At 48.3% G+C, this 22,343-nt stretch overlaps 2 protein-coding genes across 2 annotated transcripts; one reads left to right on the top strand and one right to left on the bottom strand.

Annotated features, from left to right (window-relative positions):
• Positions 1 to 1,062: 1,062 nt before the first annotated feature.
• Positions 1,063 to 12,709, bottom strand: VTI1B (vesicle transport through interaction with t-SNAREs 1B). Its single transcript, XM_063946867.1, has 6 exons — positions 12,504 to 12,709; positions 10,277 to 10,335; positions 8,091 to 8,279; positions 7,415 to 7,588; positions 6,095 to 6,156; positions 1,063 to 1,543 (listed from the first exon to the last, which is right to left on the bottom strand). Exons 1-6 carry the CDS (start codon positions 12,616 to 12,618, stop codon positions 1,447 to 1,449), a joined length of 696 nt encoding a protein of 231 aa, XP_063802937.1. The 5' UTR covers positions 12,619 to 12,709; the 3' UTR covers positions 1,063 to 1,446.
• Positions 12,710 to 15,733: 3,024 nt separating this feature from the next.
• Positions 15,734 to 21,622, top strand: SSR2 (signal sequence receptor subunit 2). The gene is made up of 6 exons (XM_063946868.1): positions 15,734 to 15,843; positions 16,800 to 16,954; positions 17,968 to 18,066; positions 18,527 to 18,635; positions 19,066 to 19,143; positions 21,075 to 21,622. Exons 2-6 carry the CDS (start codon positions 16,800 to 16,802, stop codon positions 21,183 to 21,185), a joined length of 552 nt encoding a protein of 183 aa, XP_063802938.1. The 5' UTR covers positions 15,734 to 15,843; the 3' UTR covers positions 21,186 to 21,622.
• The last annotated feature ends 721 nt before the right edge of the window (positions 21,623 to 22,343 follow it).

Consider the following 22,343-nt stretch of genomic DNA (forward strand, 5'->3'; position numbering starts at 1 on the left):
ACCGCTATGCCTGTTACACCGTGTTACAGGATCTGTGCACCCTCACCGCTATGCCTGTTACACCGTGTCACAGGATCTGTGCACCCTCACCGCTATGCCTGTTACACCGTGTTACAGGATCTGTGCACCCTCACCGCTAAGCCCGTTACACCGTGTTACAGGATCTGTGCACCCTCACTGCTATGCCCGTTACACAGTGTTACAGGATCTGTGCACCCTCACTGCTATGCCTGCTACACCGTGTTACAGGATCTGTGCACCCTCACTGCTAAGCCTGCTACACCGTGTTACAGGATCTGTGCACCCTCACCGCTAAGCCTGCTACACCGTGTTACAGGATCTGTGCACCCTCACCGCTAAGCCTGTTACACCGTGTTACAGGATCTGTGCACCCTCACTGCTATGCCTGTTACACCGTGTTACAGGATCTGTGCACCCTCACTGCTATGCCTGTTACACCGTGTTACAGGATCTGTGCACCCTCACTGCTATGCCTGTTACACCGTGTTACAGGATCTGTGCACCCTCACTGCTATGCCTGTTACACCGTGTTACAGGATCTGTGCACCCTCACTGCTATGCCTGTTACACCGTGTTACAGGATGTGTGCACCCTCACTGCTATGCCTGTTACACCGTGTTACAGGATGTGTGCACCCTCACTGCTATGCCTGTTACACCGTGTTACAGGATCTGTGCACCCTCACCGCTAAGCCTGTTACACCGTGTTACAGGATCTGTGCACCCTCACCGCTAAGCCTGTTACACCGTGTTACAGGATCTGTGCACCCTCACCGCTAAGCCTGTTACACCGTGTTACAGGATCTGTGCACCCTCACTGCTAAGCCTGTTACACCGTGTTACAGGATCTGTGCACCCTCACTGCTATGCCTGTTACACCGTGTTACAGGATCTGTGCACCTTCACTGCTATGCCTGTTACACTGTGTAACATCATACAAAACAGTAATAAGTAGTAAAAATAACGAAATGCGACTATATGTGAAGATCTTTCCTTTTACATTATCTAGAAAAATGGAAAAAGAAATTCTTGCTGACAAGCGTTGGAAAGTCTGTAAAGTGTCATTTATATAATACATCTCTGGTACGGAGAGCGGTGTGTAGTCACTTCAATTATACATAAATACGTTATACAGTATGATCAACAGTAAAAAAAACAATCAGTAACCGTTTAGAAGATTAATAATAATAATAATAATATACTAATTACTGGGAATTGAACATTCTCGTCTGGTAATACTTTTAGTGAAGCATTTAATGTGATCAGTTCGGACATGAGAAAACCTTGCGCTTCATGCAGATTTAACGTCCATGTGCGGAGAGACCTCCCGATGCGTCTTCACCTGAGATTTCCAGGAATGAATGTAGAACAGAGTGTGTAGTATGGAGCTGTACAATGGCCTTTATGTGGCATCGGCTGCAGAGGCTCAGGATTTGCGGAAGAATTTATAGTAGACTAAACCAGCAAGAATGGCGAGTTCAAGAACAATGATAATGACCAGCAGAAGTCGGTTTGTCACAATTCTACATAGAAAGACACAAGAAGAGTTTATGAGCCGTCACATTATCACATAAAGCGTATATTATACACATATTTATTATAGCTTATTTCTATAGAGTGCCGCCTATCTGCTGTGTGTATACATGTATCTATAGACAGACAGACTGGGGTGATGTGTTTCTTTGCCAGTAAGAGAAAGAAAGAAAGAAAGAAAGAAAGAAAGAAAGAAAGAAAGAAAGAAAGAAAGAAAGAAAGAAAGAAAGAAAGAAAGAAAGAAAGAAAGAAAGAAAGAAAGAAAGAAAGAAAGAAAGAAAGAAAGAAAGAAAGAAAGAAAGAAAGAAAGAAAGATAGATAGATAGATAGATAGATAGATAGAACATGTTATCTTGAAACTTGGACTTTTATTCTTCTGTGACCAGTTGGAAAGTTTCCTGGTCTTTGACCTATAACATCTCTACCTACTTTGGACGATTATCTAGTCTATGTCATTAGAGAAGCTTTTAATCCTCATTTTAAGCGCATGCGTCATTGCTATATCTATAATGTGGTGCACATGGCGGCCATTTTTCCAGAGATTTCCACATGCACAGTAGAGAAGTCACAAGGTGCAGGTGCCATGTTCCTGGAGACCCACACATGCGCTGTAGACCCTGTACCAATACCGCAGAGAGGAGGGGGCCCTCATAGAGTCTGCATAGGGGCCCCGTCCTCTCAAACACCCCTGACGTGTATAATCTGCACTGTGCATTAAATCTATTTTTTTGTAAATAAATACTACACAACGTATGTTTACAAATGTTCTGTCCTGTTATGAAGCGTCTGCACTACCCAGCTAGAGAGGTCAGCGCGGGCATCTGTGTCACACACTCCTGATAGGCTGGCTGGCATTGCGCATTTATCACCTGTAAGGCACCAGCGCTTATTATCTAACAGGTGACTCTGCGCTATATTAATGCTTCTTGTCCCCACATTATTATATCAGGAGAATATTCATCCTGTATTATCGCAGTGTAAACAGATAAGCAGTGTATGCACTCAGGGCCGGAGATGTGCGTATGAGATCACAGGCGCAGGCTGACACACGCCGGCGTTTGCAGTCACTCCCCCAACCTGTCCCCGACGATCACTGTGTGACTAAATCCTAACTGCGTGCGGAATGGCTGAGGTACCTCCCCGTGTGCGCAGTGCGATCATTACACATGCGCAGTCAGCCGATAACCACTCAGCTGCGTGTCGGCATTGCACATCTCTTTGTCAGGCCCATACTAATATTCTGTTCACAATGTCAGTAAAACTGTAATATACTACACTAGGGGGCGCTTCTGCCCCCCTCATCCTGCACACAGCTTACATAGCACGATCACATCCAGAATATTGGGACACAGCTATTCAATTCAATTAGGGAGTGTTTATATAAAAAATATAAAAAAAAAAAAAAAAAATTCAATGATGAATTACTTATTTTGACATTTTTGGATTTGATGCATTGCCTTTCTCCATTTTGTTTATGGATATTCATTAGAAAATAGATCCGAGGTCAGGCATCATAGCGTCATTCCCCACATCACTGTTATACACACGCAGACATGTATGTACATATAAACCACATGTAGTGTTCTGCACATCCCTGCACCACTTCTGACTCCTCCACCTGCAGTCACCTCTGGCCTCATCACTAGATGCCCGGCCCCCCCCCCCCCCCCCCATATCTCTCACCTGCCTCTTACACTCTTACAGAAGCCTCTCCGCCTGTGCTTCTCCACCCCGCACAGCACACGCTGCTGTGTGCTGCACTGTGATGAGACCAGGGAGGCTGCTGTAGTCTCCTCTGCCTGTGACGAAGCTGATGTTACCCTATCCGTTGTACCAATACACACCAGCAACGTGTTTGTTGAGCACAGCCTCATTTAGAAAATCTACACACATGATGTCCTACTGACTAGAACTGTGATTTAAATCACTGACTGATTCATTCTAGATGTAATATGTGCAGATAGAGTAAGATTTGAGTGAAGTGTAGCAGGTGAGGCAGATGTAACATGTGCAGAGAGAGTTAGATTTGGGTGGAGTTTGTTCACACTGAAATCTAAATTGCAGTGTAAAAATAAAGCAGCCAGCATTTACCCTGCACAGAAACAAAATAACCCACCCAAATCTAACTCTCTCTGCACATGTTACATCTGCCCCCCCTGCAGTGCACATGGGGGGTCATTCAGAGTTGATTGCTCGCTAGCTATTCTTAGCAGCCGCGCAAACGCATAGCCGCCGCCCACGGGGGAGTGTATTTTCGCTTTGCAGGAGTGCGAACGCCTGTGCAGCCGCGCGGCAGCAAACACATTTTGTGCAAAACTAGACCAGCCCTGTAGTTACTTATTCTGTGCGATGATTGCTGTGACGAGTGACACGGTAATGACGTCAGATACCCACCCAGCAAACGCCCGGCCACTTCATGTCAATCTCCTTGCGTCCGCCAGTGCGACTGAAAGCGTCGCTAGAACCTGTGCAAAACCATGATGCTCTTTGTAGCCGTACTCCGCACGTGCGCATTGCGGTGCATACACATGCGCAGTTTTGCCGTGTTTTTTTTTATATTAAATTTTTATTGAGTTTTCATACAAATTACAATTACATTTACATTGGTAAATGAAATCAATAGGGGGGGGAGAAGACATGTACACAACAAAACTAATAAAGACAAGGGGAGGAAGGGTATATATCAGGGAAATCTTAATACAACAATGAAATCAGAGTATAATGAAGGGGAGGAGGTCTGCATCACGTAGCAAGTTAAGGTCCAGTATGGACCGGGGAGCGAAGCACAGAAAGGTCAGGTAGGTCCATCGGGACACCAGATACACCCATTTGGCCTGATCTCTCCTTATATAGGGACCATTTACACCACTTCTTACTAATAGAGGTAGTCCCTGAAGAATAATTGCCCTCTGCCGTTTCAAAAACATAATGTTGATGGACTCTATGTTATATCATAGATAAATTGGGGACGACCGCCGACTTCCATTTGGAGGCAATGGCGGCCTTAGAAGCTATGAGAATGTGGCCTAAAAGATATCTATCACAACTAGACATCTCACCATAGTAATAGTGAAAGAGTGCCAAAAGGGGGTCGGGTGTAAGGACTACTCCTAATACGTGGGAAATGAAAAGAAACACCTCCCTCCAGAGCGACTGGATTGCCGGACATAACCAAAAAATATGAAGGATATCTCCCACCATCCCACAGTTCCTCCAGCAACTAGCGGAGACATCAGGCCAAATCTTGTGTAAACGTTCCGGTGTACAATATACCCTATGGACCAATTTATAATACATTTCACAGTGATTTACACATTTAGAAATTTTAAAGCAAGATTTAAAGACCACTTTCCAGATATCTTCGGTGAAGACCGCAGGGAGGTCTTTCTCCCACTTAGTCTGTGAGGGGAATACCCCGTGACGGGACTCAGTCACAAGATGTTGGTACCATCTGGAGATGCCACCTCTATTACCGCTAGGCACTAGAGGAGACATCAGTAATTTAGGGAGACCAGTATGGAGGACTCGGTTGGGAGAGCAGCTTTGAAGCCAATGCCTCATTTGCAGATATTTATGAGAATCTTGTTTAGGTACCTGAAATTGTTCCTGGAGTAGGGAAAAGGGGACTAAAACACCGTCTCGGAGGACATCCTTTAGGGTGGAAAGACCCATGTCCCGCCAATGGTGTAAGTGCAAATCTGGGATCAATAGGGCTATGGCGTGGAGAGACAATTGGGGGGAGGGCAGAGCGTCAGCAGGGAGAGATTTAAGTACGGTTCTCCATGCCAACAACGTTGCTTGGACCGCGGAACATTCAGCAACTCTAGCAGGGATTGAAATGTTAGGCAACCAGAACAAGTCTGGCAGTGTAAAGGGGGATACAGCATTTTGTTCTAAAGATACCCAGGGTTTAGGAGTGTCCTGGGTGAACCAATCTCTGGCCTGGGCGAGTAAACAAGCACTATGGTATCTCTCTAAATCTGGATATGCAACTCCACCGGCACACTTTGGAGCAATTAAAGTGGATTTCGCTATTCTCGGCTTTGAGCCCCCCCATACATAGTTGGTTAATAATCGGTTAAACCTATTACAAATATCTTTAGGGAAGGTCCTGGGGATGGTACATCAGTTTAGGTAAGAGAACCATCTTCACAGCTGCCACTCGTCCAACCCAGGAAACCTCCTGCATCATCCAGTCTTTAATAAATAGTTCAAATGCCCGAAAGAGTGGGTCGTAGTTTTGCCGTTTTTTTCACTGTTCGCTACGATACGAACAACGGCAGCCAGCGATCAACTCGGAATGACCCCCATGGTTTTGCCCAACTGCTAACAAATTTGCTGCTGCTATCAGGTCTGAATTAGGCCCATATTTCATTAGAGGCCTATGCATCCTCTCTATTTAATGCATTACCTGGTCTGGTCACTATAACAGATGTGAAAGGAGGATCCTTTACATTGTGAAGTTGCTGGACATAACGTCGGGCTAAGTAAAATACATATAATGTGGTTATCCACATGTAGGCCGCCCGCCCAACACTTACTTCCGGGACATAGCGCGCAGGATCTTCCTACTTTTACTCAGATTCTCACTGGTGTTCACCAACTAGAAGAGAAGAAACGAGACCGACACAGGTAACGCTATCAATGCACATATATATCCACCGCCTATATACATGCTGGGTCTATAGGACCGATTGTCTAAAGCAGAATGGGAACAATTTGGCAGCTAGTTATACCCGAGAGCCGGACAGCACCTCTCCTGATAGCGGTGTTGGTGGGGTGGGCAGCAGTGCTGTGTGATAAATAGAAAGTGTAATGTCTGATAAGTTATTTGTATGCAGGCGGAGTGTGTGCCGTAGTTAGCTACATTTATGGTAAGTGCGGGCTGTCTGATGGACGTGTGGAATAACTAATACTGGGCTTATACTGTAGTGTGACAGGAAATGGTTTACCATGGGTATCCGGATGGAAGGTCGACAATAAAAATGTTGACAAGTCATTAGGTCAACAGTGACAAATACTAAATAGTCAATATAGTCAAAAGAACGACACTTGATTGGTCAACAGCAACTAAGGTCAGCAGGTTAAAAAGGTCATCATGGCAATAGTAGACACAATAATGGTCAACATAATTTTTATGTTTTTTTTTCAAAATTTTTAGGATTAAACACTTGGGGGACAGATAGAATTAGGCTACAGGAGGGGCTGGTTTGGGCTAAGCACTAGGGTGTGTTTAGGGTTAGGCTATGGGAGGGGGCGATTAGAGTTAGGCACCAGGGGGATGAATATGGTTAGACATGGGCTAAAGTAACAAAAAAAAAAGTCTTGACTATTTGCGTGTCAGTCATTGCCCTGTCGACATATTAACCCTGTAAACCTTTTGACCTCACTGACCTTTTGACTATGTCGGCCATTGAATGTCGACCATGTGGGGTCAACCTAGTTTTTGCTGACCTTTTACTCCACACCCGTATCAGGATGTGCAACGGTGAGACGCTACACTCGTACGAAGCTTCAACGGAATGTACTGTAGTCACCTAATTACACCTGATTGGCTACAATACAATTCTCTGATTGTCAGTACACGTGGTGTCGCTCATTACAGGAATCCTCTGTCTCCTGTGAGTCCCACTATAGATAAACAGATGTAAAAGGTAAGCAGACTGGAGTAAATGGGCAGATTAGGGACCGTCAGCCCCACAGTAACGCTTATGCAGGAAACTCTCCCAATTCACTAACACCTGTACAGCGAGCGGTACTGGCTATCACAGATTTACACCCTTAAGAGGAGAGAAGGTTCCGTGACCAATCTCACTTCTATATTTACATTTTATCTATGTCTTCCTTCCGGCGTAACTCACCCGTCCCTTTGTCCGTTCCAGCTGCTCCCTCTGTCCACCCAGTTCCTCTACAATGTCCCGGCCAACGGCGTCCGTTTCAGCAGCTAAATAGTGGGATCTGGCTATACTGTCCGTGGTTCTGTTCAGGCTCTCGTGGCCTTGGAGAAGCAACGTTCTTTGTGACTGCATAGCCGTCTGCAAAAGAAAACTAGTTACACGGCTACTAAGGGTGAAAACGGTCGCATCAAAACCCCAATGAGGCAGCGATCACATGATTTCCCTAGCTCGCCTCAATACCGCATTACAAACACTGCGGGCTTGTGGAATAGGTTCCTTTCTGGCAGAACCAGCAGGATTATAGCGAGACTGCCGCTTTAAATTTAAAGCGGCAATCAGCTAGAAGGCCGTTTCAGCCTTAAAACGGATTGCCGCTTTAAATTTAATGGAAATCTTAATGAAATCACGCTGGCTCTATCAAACTGGAACCTATAACATACCCCCATGCATTAATCATACATGCCATTAATATATTAGTACTCTAATGATTTACAATAGAACCAGAGAGATGAAGACTTGAAAACTTACAGTAGCGACCTTTCGTGCCTTAAACCGTTTCACATCAATACCAACTAGAACAGTACATATAGCAATAACTGGCAAATATATTCAGAATATAGGAAATCTGTTACACGCGTACATTCTGCTCATTCTCCATACTGTAACCCCTCTTCCGGCTGTCGCCGGCAGACAGTCCGCTACTCCGAGCGAGGTTCTTTACGTCCGTCTGCAGTTCCACGAGGCCTCTCTTGTATACACGCAGCTTGCTCATCATCTGGTGTTGGAACGGCATTGGTGCACCTTTTAATTCTTCCTCCATTTGTATCAGCTAAAAGAGAAATTGACATTCTATATAAGAATTCATGGTGACTGTATATATAACGCAATACAGCACACACGTGACATAACCCAATGCAACGAGAACTAATATAAGTCACTTTAACCGATTCTTCACGTCTCATTACTGCTAGCCATTCTGCATTACCGGGAACGTCATAGATCACCTGCACCAGGTAGTGTAGCAGACTGGGGACCCTAAGAGCGGTGAATTAGGCAGAATGTTACTGTATTCAAGCACTGATCTCTTGGCTGTACTTATGGTAATTTATATAGGTATTTATTGACAATATATTCTATATACCAATCTACCATAGGGTTATCTTAACAGGTTCCTCCCGAAACATAGATTTACAGACATGCAATTAATTTGTTGCTTAAATAAAATACTTTTGCACGGTCATTTGTGTGGGCCTGCTAGTCCTCTTTAGTGATATATAGTTAAATAAAAGCCTGCATACATCAGCTGCCCCAACTCAGCGGTCATGGGTGATCGGCGATCAGTCAGGGAATCAGGGGAATGAAACATGTTATAAATGCCCGATTTGTCAATCCCAACCCTGTTTGGTCGAAATTGAGGAGTTGTGTTTGTTGAATGTTTAATATTCCTGACTCCCCAATCCGGCCCTCGGAGGATCAGAACATTGCCCCAATATATCTGTAATGTATGGGGGGGCTTTACACAAACGCTAGAAAGTAACTCTCTTTACTATGGTATAGCTAAAAAAAAATAATATATGAGTTGAAACCTCAAATTTCTATAAAAAATAACAACCAGGGCCGTACCTAGGGGTGTGCAAGACGTGCGGTCACACAGGACGCAGGGCCCCAATGCACTCTTGGACAGTCCGGGCAGGTACCCTGCAGTCTATGGAGCGGTCTAGGGCAACTTTAGGACGCTGCGGGCTGAGCTCTACCTCCCTAAACCAGCAGCCCCGCCCCCTAGGTATGACATCACAGGTTTAGGAGGTGGGGCCAGCACAGGACGCACTGACACAAAGTTGTGACGCGGTTAGCAACCGCTTTATTAAAATTTACAAAGTGCGTTATCTATCAAGAATCATTTCAGACGTAAAATAAAGACATCATCATATTGTGATTGATAATTTAGATCAAGAGCTCAGGGGTGTCACTAGGGGGTGCAGTCCACACCGTGTGACACCATCCAGGGTGGGGGGCGATACCAAAATAGCAGAGCTGTCCAACACATGGTCCTTCAGGCTTCCCTCGTGGCTAGGTCTTGGTGCTGCCCTGGTGATTTATGTAAGCCAGAACTGTATTACCATATGGATATTAATGGACCAGATCAAAGTGCTGAAAACCGATTTGAGCTCCAGCACGTTTATGTTGGAATTTGAAGTTCTATGCAGTCCAAGAACCCTGAAAGAGGGACTGAAGTGCGACCACTCCAAGACTGGTGTCCATCATCATTAGTATGAAGTCCGGTGGCAGAACGGTCAAACCTTGTATGAGATTGTCAACTCATCCACCAGCAGAGTGACAAACGCACCCCTGAAGCCAGTCTGGAGACTTGGCTGAGAAAAAGATGGCAACACTTAGCTCGGAAACACCCTGAAACGGGAACTTTGAAAAACAGCCAATCCCGGGATTGAAAGAATGGCCTGGGATTGGCCTCTGTACTGTAAATTTGTCCCATTCCATGCCGTTGATGAGTAAACTCAAGGACTACGTCTAGAGCAGGCCTGGCCAACCTGTGGCTCTCCAGGTGTTGCAAAACTACAAGTCCCAGCATACACAACTACACTCTCGCTATTGGGAAATGCTAAAATCGTGGCAGGGCATGCTGGGATGTGTAGTTTCACAACACCCCCAGAGCTACAGGTTGGCCAGACCTGGTCAGTAGACCATTTAGGGCTTGTTTTTGCCACTTTATCACAAGGTCACCGCTACTATCTCACGCGGCCTAAGCAGAAATTCCATCTCATACAAGCGGATGTACAGAAAAACGTCACATAGTCATACAGTTACCATGTCATTCGCTTCTAGCTGTTTGTCATTAAATTCTCGGAGAAGACTTTTGTACTGCTCTGTGAAAGAGATAAAGCGAGATTCATTTTATATTCTTCTAAATATGAACAAAAATATTACAGATGAGAGCAGACCCCGTGTTTAGGGTCCGGAATTTTTATAAAAATAGCTACAATCGTGTGATTGTGACGTCTTTTTGTGGGATCCGGTCTCTAGGTCGACAGTAAGTAGGTCAACAGGGTCTTTAGATCGGCATGTTCTAGGTCGGCAGGTCAAAAGGTTGACATGAGTTTTTCTAAAAAAATTTTTTTTAACTTTTTCATACTTAACATTTCACGCGGACTACGATTGGGAATAGTATCCTAGAAGCATGGCGGGCAAAGCGAACCATGCGAGGGGACACGGTGCTTTAATTGGGGTTCCCGGTCACTGTACAGAGAAAATGACACCAATTTATTTATTTATTTTTAAAAACTCACGTCGACCTTTTGACCTGTCAACCTACTTACTGTCGAACAATAGTAGTCGACCTAAACATTGTCGACCTACTTACCATCGACCTTACATACCACACCCGTTTTTGTTGCTATAGCAGTGGTTCTCAAACTTTTTTGAATCACGGCGCCCTAGAGAGTCAGAATCTTTTTATTACGGCGCCCCTAGGCCTAAGGTTTTTTATTGAGAAATTTAGAAAAGAGATATCACATTTAAGTAAACTGTATTTATATGTCCTCCTTAGGGTCAGTTATGTGGTGAGGGACAGGATTTGCTTCTGTTTGTCCGCATATATTATGATTGGCAGCCATCAGCGCTGGTTTTGTCTATGACACGGACCATAAACAATTTGAATTGGTCCTGGACCACCAACCTGAGGCACCCCCTGCATGCTACCTGAGGCACCCCCTGCATGCGTCCTGAGGCACCCCCTGCATGAGTCCTGAGGCACCCCCTGCATGAGTCCTGAGGCACCCCCTGCATGCGTCCTGAGGCGGCACCCCCTGCATGAGTCCTGAGGCACCCCCTGCATGCGTCCTGAGGCACCCCCTGCAAGTGTGCTGAGGCACTCCTCCTGCATGCGTCCTGAGGCACCCCCTGCATGCGTCCTGAGGCACTCCCTGCATGCGTCCTGAGGCACCCCCTGCATGCGTCCTGAGGCACCCCCTGCATGCGTCCTGAGGCACCCCCTGCATGCGTCCTGAGGCACCCCCTGCATGCGTCCTGAGGCACCCCCTGCATGCGTCCTGAGGAACCCCCTGCATGCGTCCTGAGGAACCCCCGCATGTTTCCTGGCACACAGTATGAGAACCACTGTCCTATAGTATTATTGCCATCAATAACATTCATTCCCAGTCTTTATATGGGACATACGCGCGGTTTTAATTACATTTCTGTATAGGGGAAACATATAAAACATCGGTTATTCCATAGTAATCAGACGCCATTCTGCATGTAACATATGTGACATTATACTAGCAGAACATGGGACCCCCTGGATTAGCATAAACGGCTTCAGAGCATCATGAAACATGTTCAGCTCACGTGTCTCCTCGTGGCATTGCTTCGGGCACCAGGCTTGTAATAGATGGCCACGTGGACAGTAAAACTGCTAGCCCAGGAGCCCATGTTCTGGCACTGATACAGTGCACATGTATAAGATTGTATAATAATATAAATAAACGTTCCGTCTGCTCCTATTATAGTCCCATTACACAGACCATAGTGTCACGTCTCTCCCCAACCCTGAGCGTATAACGTGGCTCATTCAGCTATTGCTACAGTATGCGCAAAGTATCAATGTTCGCTCCTTTGCACATGCGCAGGAACCATTCTGCGCAAACGGGTCAGCGTTTGACAGTCTAATGCCGTTTTGCGGGCAGGGAGGGGGCAGGGGGGACGGGCTGTGTCTGGGAAAACAGAGACGTGTCTCCGCCGTTTAGCAGATGGGTAGAGGCCACGGCGTTGGGCGGCGATTTCCTAGCCTCTGCCATGGGTACTGCAAGTCACCTGACGGTGGGTACCTGATCCGATGGTTGCGTTCTAGGACGCAGGGGAGATCAGTACGGCAGCAGGTAATAGACGCCTCCTGCTGCAGCACCATACAGCACTATACAATACAGTGATAGCACCTCCAACCACATCTGAATCAGCTGCCTGCACCTCCCTGTAACACCCAGCAGCAGCACATATCCCCATGCCAGGCCAGCCCCCAGCATAAGAGCACAGTCACCTCCATAGCAGGTCTCCAGCTTTGGGGGCAGCCTCTGCAGATGCTCATAGTGCCCCTTAAACAGCTCATGTAACGTTTCAAACTGCTCTGAAGACATGTTCTGTTTCCTCATCATGGTGCTGCCGGCCTGGCTGGAGATGCACAGAGCAGGGACCTGACCAGCAGCCTGCTGCAGCTGTTATACATAGCTCCGCCCCTAAACCATCTCCAGGCTGCTGCTGCAGCTCCATGCTCAGGACACTTCCTGGTTGGTTGATGCTCCTTCCTGATTGCACTCTGCCGCCGGAGGACCCAGGCCATTTAGCTGTTCTACTAGTGCCTGAGCAAAACAAATACATCATCACCTGCGTGTTACAAGTGCTGCCTTATTATCGCTTAATGAATGCAATTAAAAAAAAAAATCAAAATGTAATAAAAATGGATCAGAACTGTTAATGCAACATTATATTAAGCACTGAACTAGCTAATGTTTTTTTTCAAAAAATTCCTTTTTTATGATTGATTTAGGTTAAAAACATCTATTTTAAACATATCCAATAAGATGTTTTATTTATTCTTAAAAATAAATTTATATATTTTAAAAACATCGATGTTTGCTATATCTGACTGCTGATGATCCGACATTGCAAACTTGCATTTTCCTAGGGATGGCCATCAGTGTTGCCTCATTGATGTTTATCATCGATGCCCATGGTATCACAAGCCATCTACAGCAGGTAACTATTCTGTGCATATCCATCGATGGTTCAGATTGCATCAGCTGAGGCTTGTTTTTACAGTGGCGCCAAGGAAGGGGGGTGCGGGTACAAACTACCCGGGCTGCTGGAGGGGCCCGGCGTAAAGCCGGGTCTGCTAACCCCTCCCCCCCAGTATACCTGTGCTGTGTGGCCGGCGGCGGCGGCTCCTTCCCAGTGATCTCTTCGGGAAGATGGCACCGCACATAGAAAGCAAAGACTCTGGCACTGTGGTGCCCTCCCCCATCCCCGTGCACCCCCTGTGGAGCGCATGGGCTACTTCGCGGACTTGCAATTATTTTGTTGATCATTTTTATATTAACGGGCGGCGTCACGCCCTCATTTTTTAAGCCACATTCCCCCGCCCTTTCCCTGGCCTGCCGTGACTCTCTACATCCCACTTCTGTATAAGAACTGGGGACGATTCTGAGATATTATTGACAGCTGGCCTTGTCAAGGATGCAGGACAACCCCTTCCCAATTCTGAGGCGCAGACAGCACAGAGCTGCTTGCCCAGCAGCAGCCTCACTGAAAAAGTCTGTGTGGGCGGAAAAACAATCAACGGGCAAACAGCTGCCATTGATGGTGTATAATCATCTCTAAGGGGTATATTTACTAAGGTGTAAGGTTTTTAGAAGTGGAGATGTTTCCCATAGCAACCAATCAGATTCCACTTAGCATTTATCTAGCTGCATCTAGAAGAGAATAGCTAAAATCTGATTGGTTGCTATGGGCAACATCTCCACAAAACTTACACCTTAGTAAATATACCCCTAAGTGTCCCCAGCCACACTGACCCAGCATCAGGTATAGGGAGGTATAGTCGTGAGGGCAGGTGCCCTTGTCTCAGGTGTAGGGAGGTATAGGCGTGAGGGCAGGAGCCCTTGTCTCAGGTATGGGGAGGTATAGGTGTGAGGGCAGGTGCCCTTGTCTCAGGTATGGGGAGGTATAGGCGTGAGGACAGGTGCCCTTGTCTCAGGTATGGGGAGGTACAGGTGTGAGGGCAGGTGCCCTTGTCTCGGGTACGGGGAGGTACAGGTGTGAGGACAGGACATCACTCTGTGCCTCCAGCCACAATGACCCGGCATCAGGTATAGGGAGGAACTGCTGGGAGGGCAGGTGACCCAGCATCAGGTACGGGGAGATACAGGTGAGAGGGCAGGAGACCCAGCATCAGGTATGGGGAGATAAAGGTGTGAGGGCAGGTGACCCAGCATCAGGTATGGGGAGATACAGGTGAGAGGGCAGGTGACCCGGCATCAGGTATGGGGAGATACAGGTGTGAGGGCAGGTGACCCAGCATCAGGTACGGGGAGATACAGGTGTGAGGGCAGGTGACCCAGCATCAGGTACGGGGAGATAGAGGTGTGAGGGCAGGTGACCCAGCATCAGGTACGGGGAGATACAGGTGTGAGGGCAGGAGACCCAGCATCAGGTACGGGGAGATACAGGTGTGAGGGCAGGTGACCCAGCATCAGGTACGGGGAGATACAGGTGTGAGGGCAGGAGACCCAGCACCAGGTACAGGGAGATACAGGTGTGAGGGCAGGAGACCCAGCATCAGGTACGGGGAGATAGAGCTGTGAGGGCAGGAGACCCAGCATCAGGTACGGGGAGATAGAGGTGTGAGGGCAGGAAACCCAGTATCAGGTACGGGGAGATACAGGTGAGAGGGCAGGAGACCCAGCATCAGGTACGGGGAGATACAGGTGTGAGGGCAGGAGACCCAGCATCAGGTACAGGGAGATACAGGTGTGAGGGCAGGAGACCCAGCATCAGGTACAGGGAGATACAGGTGTGAGGGCAGGAGACCCAGCATCAGGTACGGGGAGATACAGGTGAGAAGGCAGGAGACCCAGCATCAGGTACAGGGAGATACAGGTGAGAAGGCAGGAGACCCAGCATCAGGTACGGGGAGATACAGGTGTGAGGGCAGGAGACCCAGCATCAGGTACGGGGAGATACAGGTGTGACACCTTGATAAAGGCTCATCACGAGCCGAAACGTGTCTGTGATTTTGGGACAGACTGTAGCAGACCAAGGAGTCAGTGGGAGTGAGCAGGATTTGTTGAGCCAGTGGTGAGACGGTGCTGATATCCCGGGAGGTACCGGTACTAACATCACATATACGCTTAAGGGTAGACATCACTAGTCACCCCACGAGTTTTGGTACGCACACTTGCCCCAATAATTTGGTGGATTTTTTTATTGCAGTGGAATAATAGTTGTTTTTTGGATTAATAAAACTGTACTTCACCATATCTTCCCCTCCATTCTCTGTTCTTGTGGAGGGTAGGAAGTGGAACAGGGATTTTGGTGAAAATTCGCCGGAAGAACTGAATTATTTATCATTAGTTAATCCAGGAAGAAAGATCCATAAGAATCTAACATTAAACACCTGCAAATTGTCATTATGTTGTGGAGTAATTGGAAGTGGGGGTGGCGGTGGCCACTTCAGCAGATCAGTACACGGGACAGGACTACATCCCCCATGATGCAGCGCGGCGCAGAGAGCGGATATCCGGCTGGGGGCGGCTGACGTGTCCTTGCTGTGGGGGCCGGCGCCGGAGTTACACTCACCACTGATTGAGCTAGGAGCCGCCGGGGTAAGAGCAGGGCTGGGGTCGGGGTAGTAGCGGACTAGGCCTGGGGAGTCACATACAGCACTGGGGCCCCTGTGTATATGATGGGCGAGGGTCCTGGCTCCGGAAGCTGCCGCTTTCCATTCACTCATAGATATCAGCGGTGCCCCAGTACTATATGGTGGGAGGAAGGCCCCCTGTACAGCATGACGTGGGGGTGAGGGTTCCAGCAGTGTGGCATGTGGGGGGGGGGGGGGTGAGGTTCCAGCAGTGTGGCATGTGGGGGGGGGGGGGGGTGAGGTTCCAGCAGTGTGGCATGTGGGGGGGGGGGTGAGGTTCCAGCAGTGTGGCACGTGTGGGGGGGGGGGGGGGGGGGTTAGGGTCCAGCAGTGTGGCATGTGGGGGGGGTGAGGGTCCAGCAGTGTGGCATGTGGGGGGGTGAGGGTCCAGCAGTGTGGCATGTGGGGGGGTGAGGGTCCAGCAGTGTGGGGGGGGTGAGGGTCCAGCAGTGCGGCATGTGGGGGGGTGAGGGTCCAGCAGTGCGGCATGTGGGGGGGGTGAGGGTCCAGCAGTGTGGCATGTGGGTGGGGGGTGAGGGTCCAGCAGTGTGGCATGTGGGGGGGGGGGGGGAGTGGTCTGCCAGTATGATGTGTGGGGGTGAGAGTCCACCTGTACGGCATATGGTGGGGAGTGCACCCCTGTGGGGCATGTTGGGGCGAAGGGTTTCCCTGTACCTCATGGGGAAGGGGGTAAGTGTATTTTGGGGAATGGGTACATCATGTGGGGGCGGGGGTAAGTGCACCCTTGTAGGGCATGTTAGAGGGGGCAGAGTCTTCCTGTACTTTGTGTGTGGGGTATTGCATCCCTGTAAGCCATGATGAAAGGACGCTGCTCACATGTGACGTCTGCCCCATATCCTCTGTCAGGGCCTCTTATGGCTCTTCTTCCCTGACATGTAACCACGGGCCTCTGTCTTCCAGATGAAGGTTCTATTTGCTGCCTTGCTGGCCCTCCTGGCCGTGGCTCGCTGTGAGGAGGGGGCTCGGTTACTAGGCTCTAAGTCCCTGCTGAACCGCTACGCTGTGGAGGGTAAAGATCTAACGCTTCAATACAACATCTACAACGTGGGATCCAGGTGAGGAGAGTACTATGGGGAGTATCATTACTACTATGGTATCTATAGAGGTATAGTGGTATCTCAATCACACTACATAGTATGGGGAGTAACGTTACTAGTATGGTATCTATATATGTACAGTGATATCCCCATCACACTACGCCCTATGGGGAGTATAATTACTACTATGGTATCTATATAGGTACAGTGATATCTCCATCACACTACGTAGTATGGGGAGTAACATTACTACTATGGTATCTATATATGTACAGTGATATCCCCATCACACTACGCCCTATGGGGAGTATCATTACTACTATGGTATCTATATAGGTATAGTGATATCTCCATCACACTACGTAGTATGGGGAGTAACATTACTAGTATGGTATCTATATATGTATAGTGATATCCCCATCACACTACGTAGTATGGGGAGTAACATTACTACTATGGTATCTATATATGTACAGTGATATCCCATAACACTACGCCCTATGGGAAGTATCATTACTACTGTGGTATCTATATATGTACAGTGATATCCCATCACACTACGCCCTATGGGGAGTAACATTACTACTATGGTTTCTATAAAGGTATAGTGATATCCCGTCACACTGCGTCCTATGGGGAGTAACATTACTACTATGCTTTCTATAAAAGTACAGTGATATCCCGTCACACTGCGTCCTATGGGGAGTAACATTACTACTATGCTTTCTATAAAAGTACAGTGATATCCCATCACACTACGCCCTATGGGAAGTATCATTACTACTATGGTATCTATATATGTACAGTGATATCCCCATCACACTACGTCCTATGGGGAGTAACATTACTACTATGGTTTCTATAAAGGTATAGTGAGTTATGTTACTGCTATGTCCTATATGTATAATGCTGCCTCATCACTATGTCACAGTGTAGTACCTCTGCTGTCACACACGTGTATAAGTACTCTGTGTGTGTGTGTGACGTGTCCATAGCATTGCACTACATCCTGAGACTTGTCCTCCCTCTAGCGCGGCTCTGGACGTGGAGCTCTCCGATGATTCCTTCCCACCTGAAGATTTCGGGATAGTCTCCGGCATGCTGAGCGTAAAGTGGGACAGAATCGCTCCGTATCCTTTCATTGAGCCATCGGTGGGTTTGCAAACGCCTGTATAATAATCTAGGTCCGCTGACGCGGCTAATTCTGACCAGAAGGCCATATGCTTGTCCTGCACCAGGTCTGACCTGAGAGAGACCCAGAGCCACAGTTATTTGGTTTGTCTATATCTTTGGGCTGGTGTACTGCTTATAAACCCACTCCCCTTTACTGCTGAATCGGACCCCTGCTGATGCCAAATTGCAGGTCGGCACAACTCCTTTATTTAACTCAAACAAGAATCGGGCCTCCTGTAATGTGCATAAGCAAAGCCACTTGTTTATTTCCTGTAAAAAGGGGTGGGCTTTCCCAGAAATATGGCAGCAGACCATGTGCAACCTGCGTGTGTGTCGCCATTGGTGTAACTCCCGACTCTCCCATCAAGTCTGTTCATACAACCCAATGTTGATGATCTTTAACTGCCTGTTGTGTAGCGCTAGCAATGTTTCCCACACAGTGGTCCTGCGTCCCCTGAAAGCCGGGTACTTCAACTTCACCTCCGCCACCATCACTTACCTGGCACAGGAAGGGTTACAAGTTGTGGTGAGTCTTCTCTATCTTTATGTCCTGTTTTGGGGAATGGGAATAGTGTAAAACCTATTGGGACGGTGGGCACCTTGGTTAGTTTTGTGGGGTGTTCACCGTGATCCGATACCCAATTTCAGTGGTTGCCCTAGAAGGCTCCAACAGTTTACACCACTCTCCTGGTTCAGGCAGATGGCTGTGTTGTCGATGCCCCTCCCTCATTGATGTGAACAGAAAGCTCAAGGGAGGAGGGGAATCGACAACGGCACTGTTAGGTTATAAAATGCCGTTTGGTGGAGCCGCTGGACCAAAGGTGATATATGCTTTTATTTTACTTTGCAGTTGATGTCCCCACTAAATAAGTTAACAGCTTCTTTTTGTATTTAAAACCGTGCATCTGTCTAAATGTAGGAATACACCATTAAATTGTAGCTCACTTTGTCAACAGGTGGGGTACACCAGCGCCCCCGGACAAGGAGGAATACTGGCTCAACGGGAATTTGACAGAAGATTCTCCCCTCATTTTGTAAGTTAAATTACTTTGTTCAGTAAAGGTTACTTTAATCTTAAGGTCCATAAACACTGAGCGCTTTTCCCCGCTGCCCAGCGGGGGAGAGCGTTTTTCCATAGCAGGACGCTATGGAAAGGCGTTCACCCAGCCGTTCTTCTACTGGTAATACCAGTAGATGAACGGCGGCTCCCAGCGATGAAGCTCATCGTTTGGCCTTACATACACACTGGGCGGCTTTGAGCTGAAAGCAGCTCAACACACCAAAAGTGACCTGCTCTCAGCTCAACATCGCCCAGTGTGTATAGGCCTTAAGTCTCTGGATGGCATCTTAAAAACTGTGTAAAACAATGAGAAACACTTTAGGGTTTATTTATCAAAAGGTGTTCTTAAAATCTGTCCATTCACTAGGAACTGCTGACATAATTGGGAATGCGGCTATTCATATACTGGGAACCAGTGACGTCACTGAGAGCGCAGCCTATCCAGTCACTAGCAGCCAGTGCCATCACTGAGAGCGCGGCCTATCCAGTCACTAGCAGCCAGCGACGTCGGTGAGAGTGCAGCCTATCCAGTCACTAGCAGCCAGCGACGTCGGTGAGAGCGCGGCCTATCCAGTCACTAGCAGCCAGTGCCATCACTGAGAGCGCGGCCTATCCAGTCACTAGCAACCAGCGATGTCAGTGAGAGCGCGGCCTATCCAGTCACTAGCAGCCAGTGCCATCACTGAGAGCGCGGCCTATCCAGTCACTAGCAACCAGCGATGTCAGTGAGAGCTCGGCCTATCCAGTCACTAGCAGCCAGTGATGTCAGTGAGAGCGCGGCCTATCCAGTCACTAGCAACCAGTGCCATCACTGAGAGCGCGGCCTATCCAGTCACTAGCAGCCAGCGACGTTGGTGAGAGTGCAGCCTATCCAGTCACTAGCAGCCAGCGACGTCGGTGAGAGCGCGGCCTATCCAGTCACTAGCAGCCAGCGATGTCGGTGAGAGCGCAGCCTATCCAGTCGCTAGCAGCCAGCGACGTCGGTGAGAGCGCGGCCTATCCAGTCACTAGCAGCCAGCGATGTCGGTGAGAGCGCAGCCTATCCAGTCACTAGCAGCCAGCGACGTCAGTGAGAGCGCAGCCTATTCAGTCACTAGCAGCCAGCGACGTCAGTGAGAGAGCAGCCTATCCAGTCACTAGCAGCCAGCGACGTCAGTGAGAGAGCAGCCTATCCAGTCACTAGCAGCGTCACTAGCAGCCAGCGACGTCAGTGAGAGCGCAGCCTATCCAGTCACTAGTATTCTCATAAAGATTATTTTAACAACAGATGTCTGCCTATATACTCCTTTTTCTAATATAGAGCCTGATTCAGTGTAGCATGTTGCAGACTGCTCCGATGGTGGGTGGGTGGGCTGCGCATGCACTGGACCTGTAGTGTACTTGTGCAGAACGGCTCCTGCCTCGTTGCTTGTGGTTGATATGCTGCAGCCGTTTGGGGGGTGGTGACGGGGAACGTCATCCCTCATTTTGCAGTTGTGCCTTGGCCAGGGTCCGCGTCTTCTGACGCAGATTTCCTGGCCCGGAAACACCTTCCATCCTGCTTAATGTTCGATATAATCATATGGCCGATGTTTTAGCGAGTGATCTGATGCTTCGTCCTTCGGTGCAGCAGCAGATCACACAAGTCTGCAGGAGGCCTCTATTAACACAAGACGCCTCTTGCAGCATTTGTATACTTACATCCGGCAGCTGTGTGTACTGAATCAGGCGCAAAATGTTCTCACTGTCTTAAACACACTGTATATGAATAATATGGTAGGCGATGAAGCATACCACTTTGAGTGGGGGAGGGGGGTTATGGCTGAGAGCTTCAGAGAGAGAGAGAGTACAATGGTTGGGTGGTGCCTGACCCCAGGTTACAGGGCCTTGTCTGCTTGCTGACTTTCCCCTTTTGTCATTACATAGCTGGACTGGGCAGCCTTTGGGGTGATGACCCTCCCATCCATCGGGATCCCGCTTCTCCTATGGTACTCCAGCAAGAGAAAATATGACACCCCCAAGCCTAAGAAGAACTGAGGAGATTCCATTACCCAAACACACGAGACTGTTGTACACGGCTGCCTGCCCCGGCCCATCCCTACCCTGGAACCCCCTGTATGTGGAGAGACGTCCACGGCCCAAAGACAGAAGTAACGTCGCACAATCTGATGTATCTGTTACAAAAGTCCTCGTGATCTCGCACAGCGCCACCGGTCTCCGTCCAGTCCAGAGCCTGCCGAGTGTCCTGGAAAACAAGCTCTCAGGTCTCCAAGTGACGGAGTATCCCCTGGCCCTCGCCGTCTGATGCAGAGACTGCTGTGCGCTTTCTGTCTGTTCCAGCATTTCTTACAAATGGTTTCTGGTTAAATGAGTCCCGACAGTACAATACGCGGCTCTGATGCGAGTCCTTTCTCATTCAGAGTCTCCTAGCTGAGAACAATGGTGGGTTTTCTAATAAAACGTGAATGGGAAGAGTCCGGTGTCTGTGTTTATATTATCATCCCAGGGAATGTTACCTGACAAATCTTTCTACATACAACGTGCCAGCTGCGTGGCTGAGAGGGAACATCGCTGGTGGACAGTGCCTATAGTGGTCCTCCTGCGTCCACTCTCTGCATCAGGGACCATTGTTACCGTGAGGCCTTCTGTGCAGCCAGCAGTATCTGGGTCATCTGTCAGTGTCCAGCCAGCAAGAGGGGGAAGTATCTGGGTATGTGGGGGCAGTATCTGGGTCATCTGTCAGTGTCCAGCCAGCAAGAGGGGGAAGTATCTGGGTATGTGGGGGCAGTATCTTGGTCATCTGTCAGTGTCCAGCCAGCATGTGGGGGCAGTATCTTGGTCATCTGTCCAGCCAGCAAGTGGGGGCAGTATCTTGGTCATCTGTCACTGTCCAGCCAGCAAGTGGGGGCAGTATCTGGGATGTCTACCAGGGTCCAGCCATCTAATGGGGCAGTATCTGGGCTGTCTGTCATTACTAGAGAGGTGGAACACTGCTCTCTGGCTTTCTGGACTCTGCCGCAGTATGGACATCGATGCTGACCCGTCAGTGGGTCCCCTGTGATGCAGTGCTAATAACATCACCCTTGGTGTGTGTGTACATGTTTTGCCTTCATGTCACTGTGTTTATTACACATTACTACCAGTGTCCTATTTCAAACACCCCTATTAGGACCACAGCATGATTTCTATCCTAAA

This window comes from Pseudophryne corroboree, chromosome 12 (assembly GCF_028390025.1).
Source record: "Pseudophryne corroboree isolate aPseCor3 chromosome 12, aPseCor3.hap2, whole genome shotgun sequence".
In the NCBI taxonomy this organism is placed as follows: Eukaryota; Metazoa; Chordata; class Amphibia; order Anura; family Myobatrachidae; genus Pseudophryne; species Pseudophryne corroboree.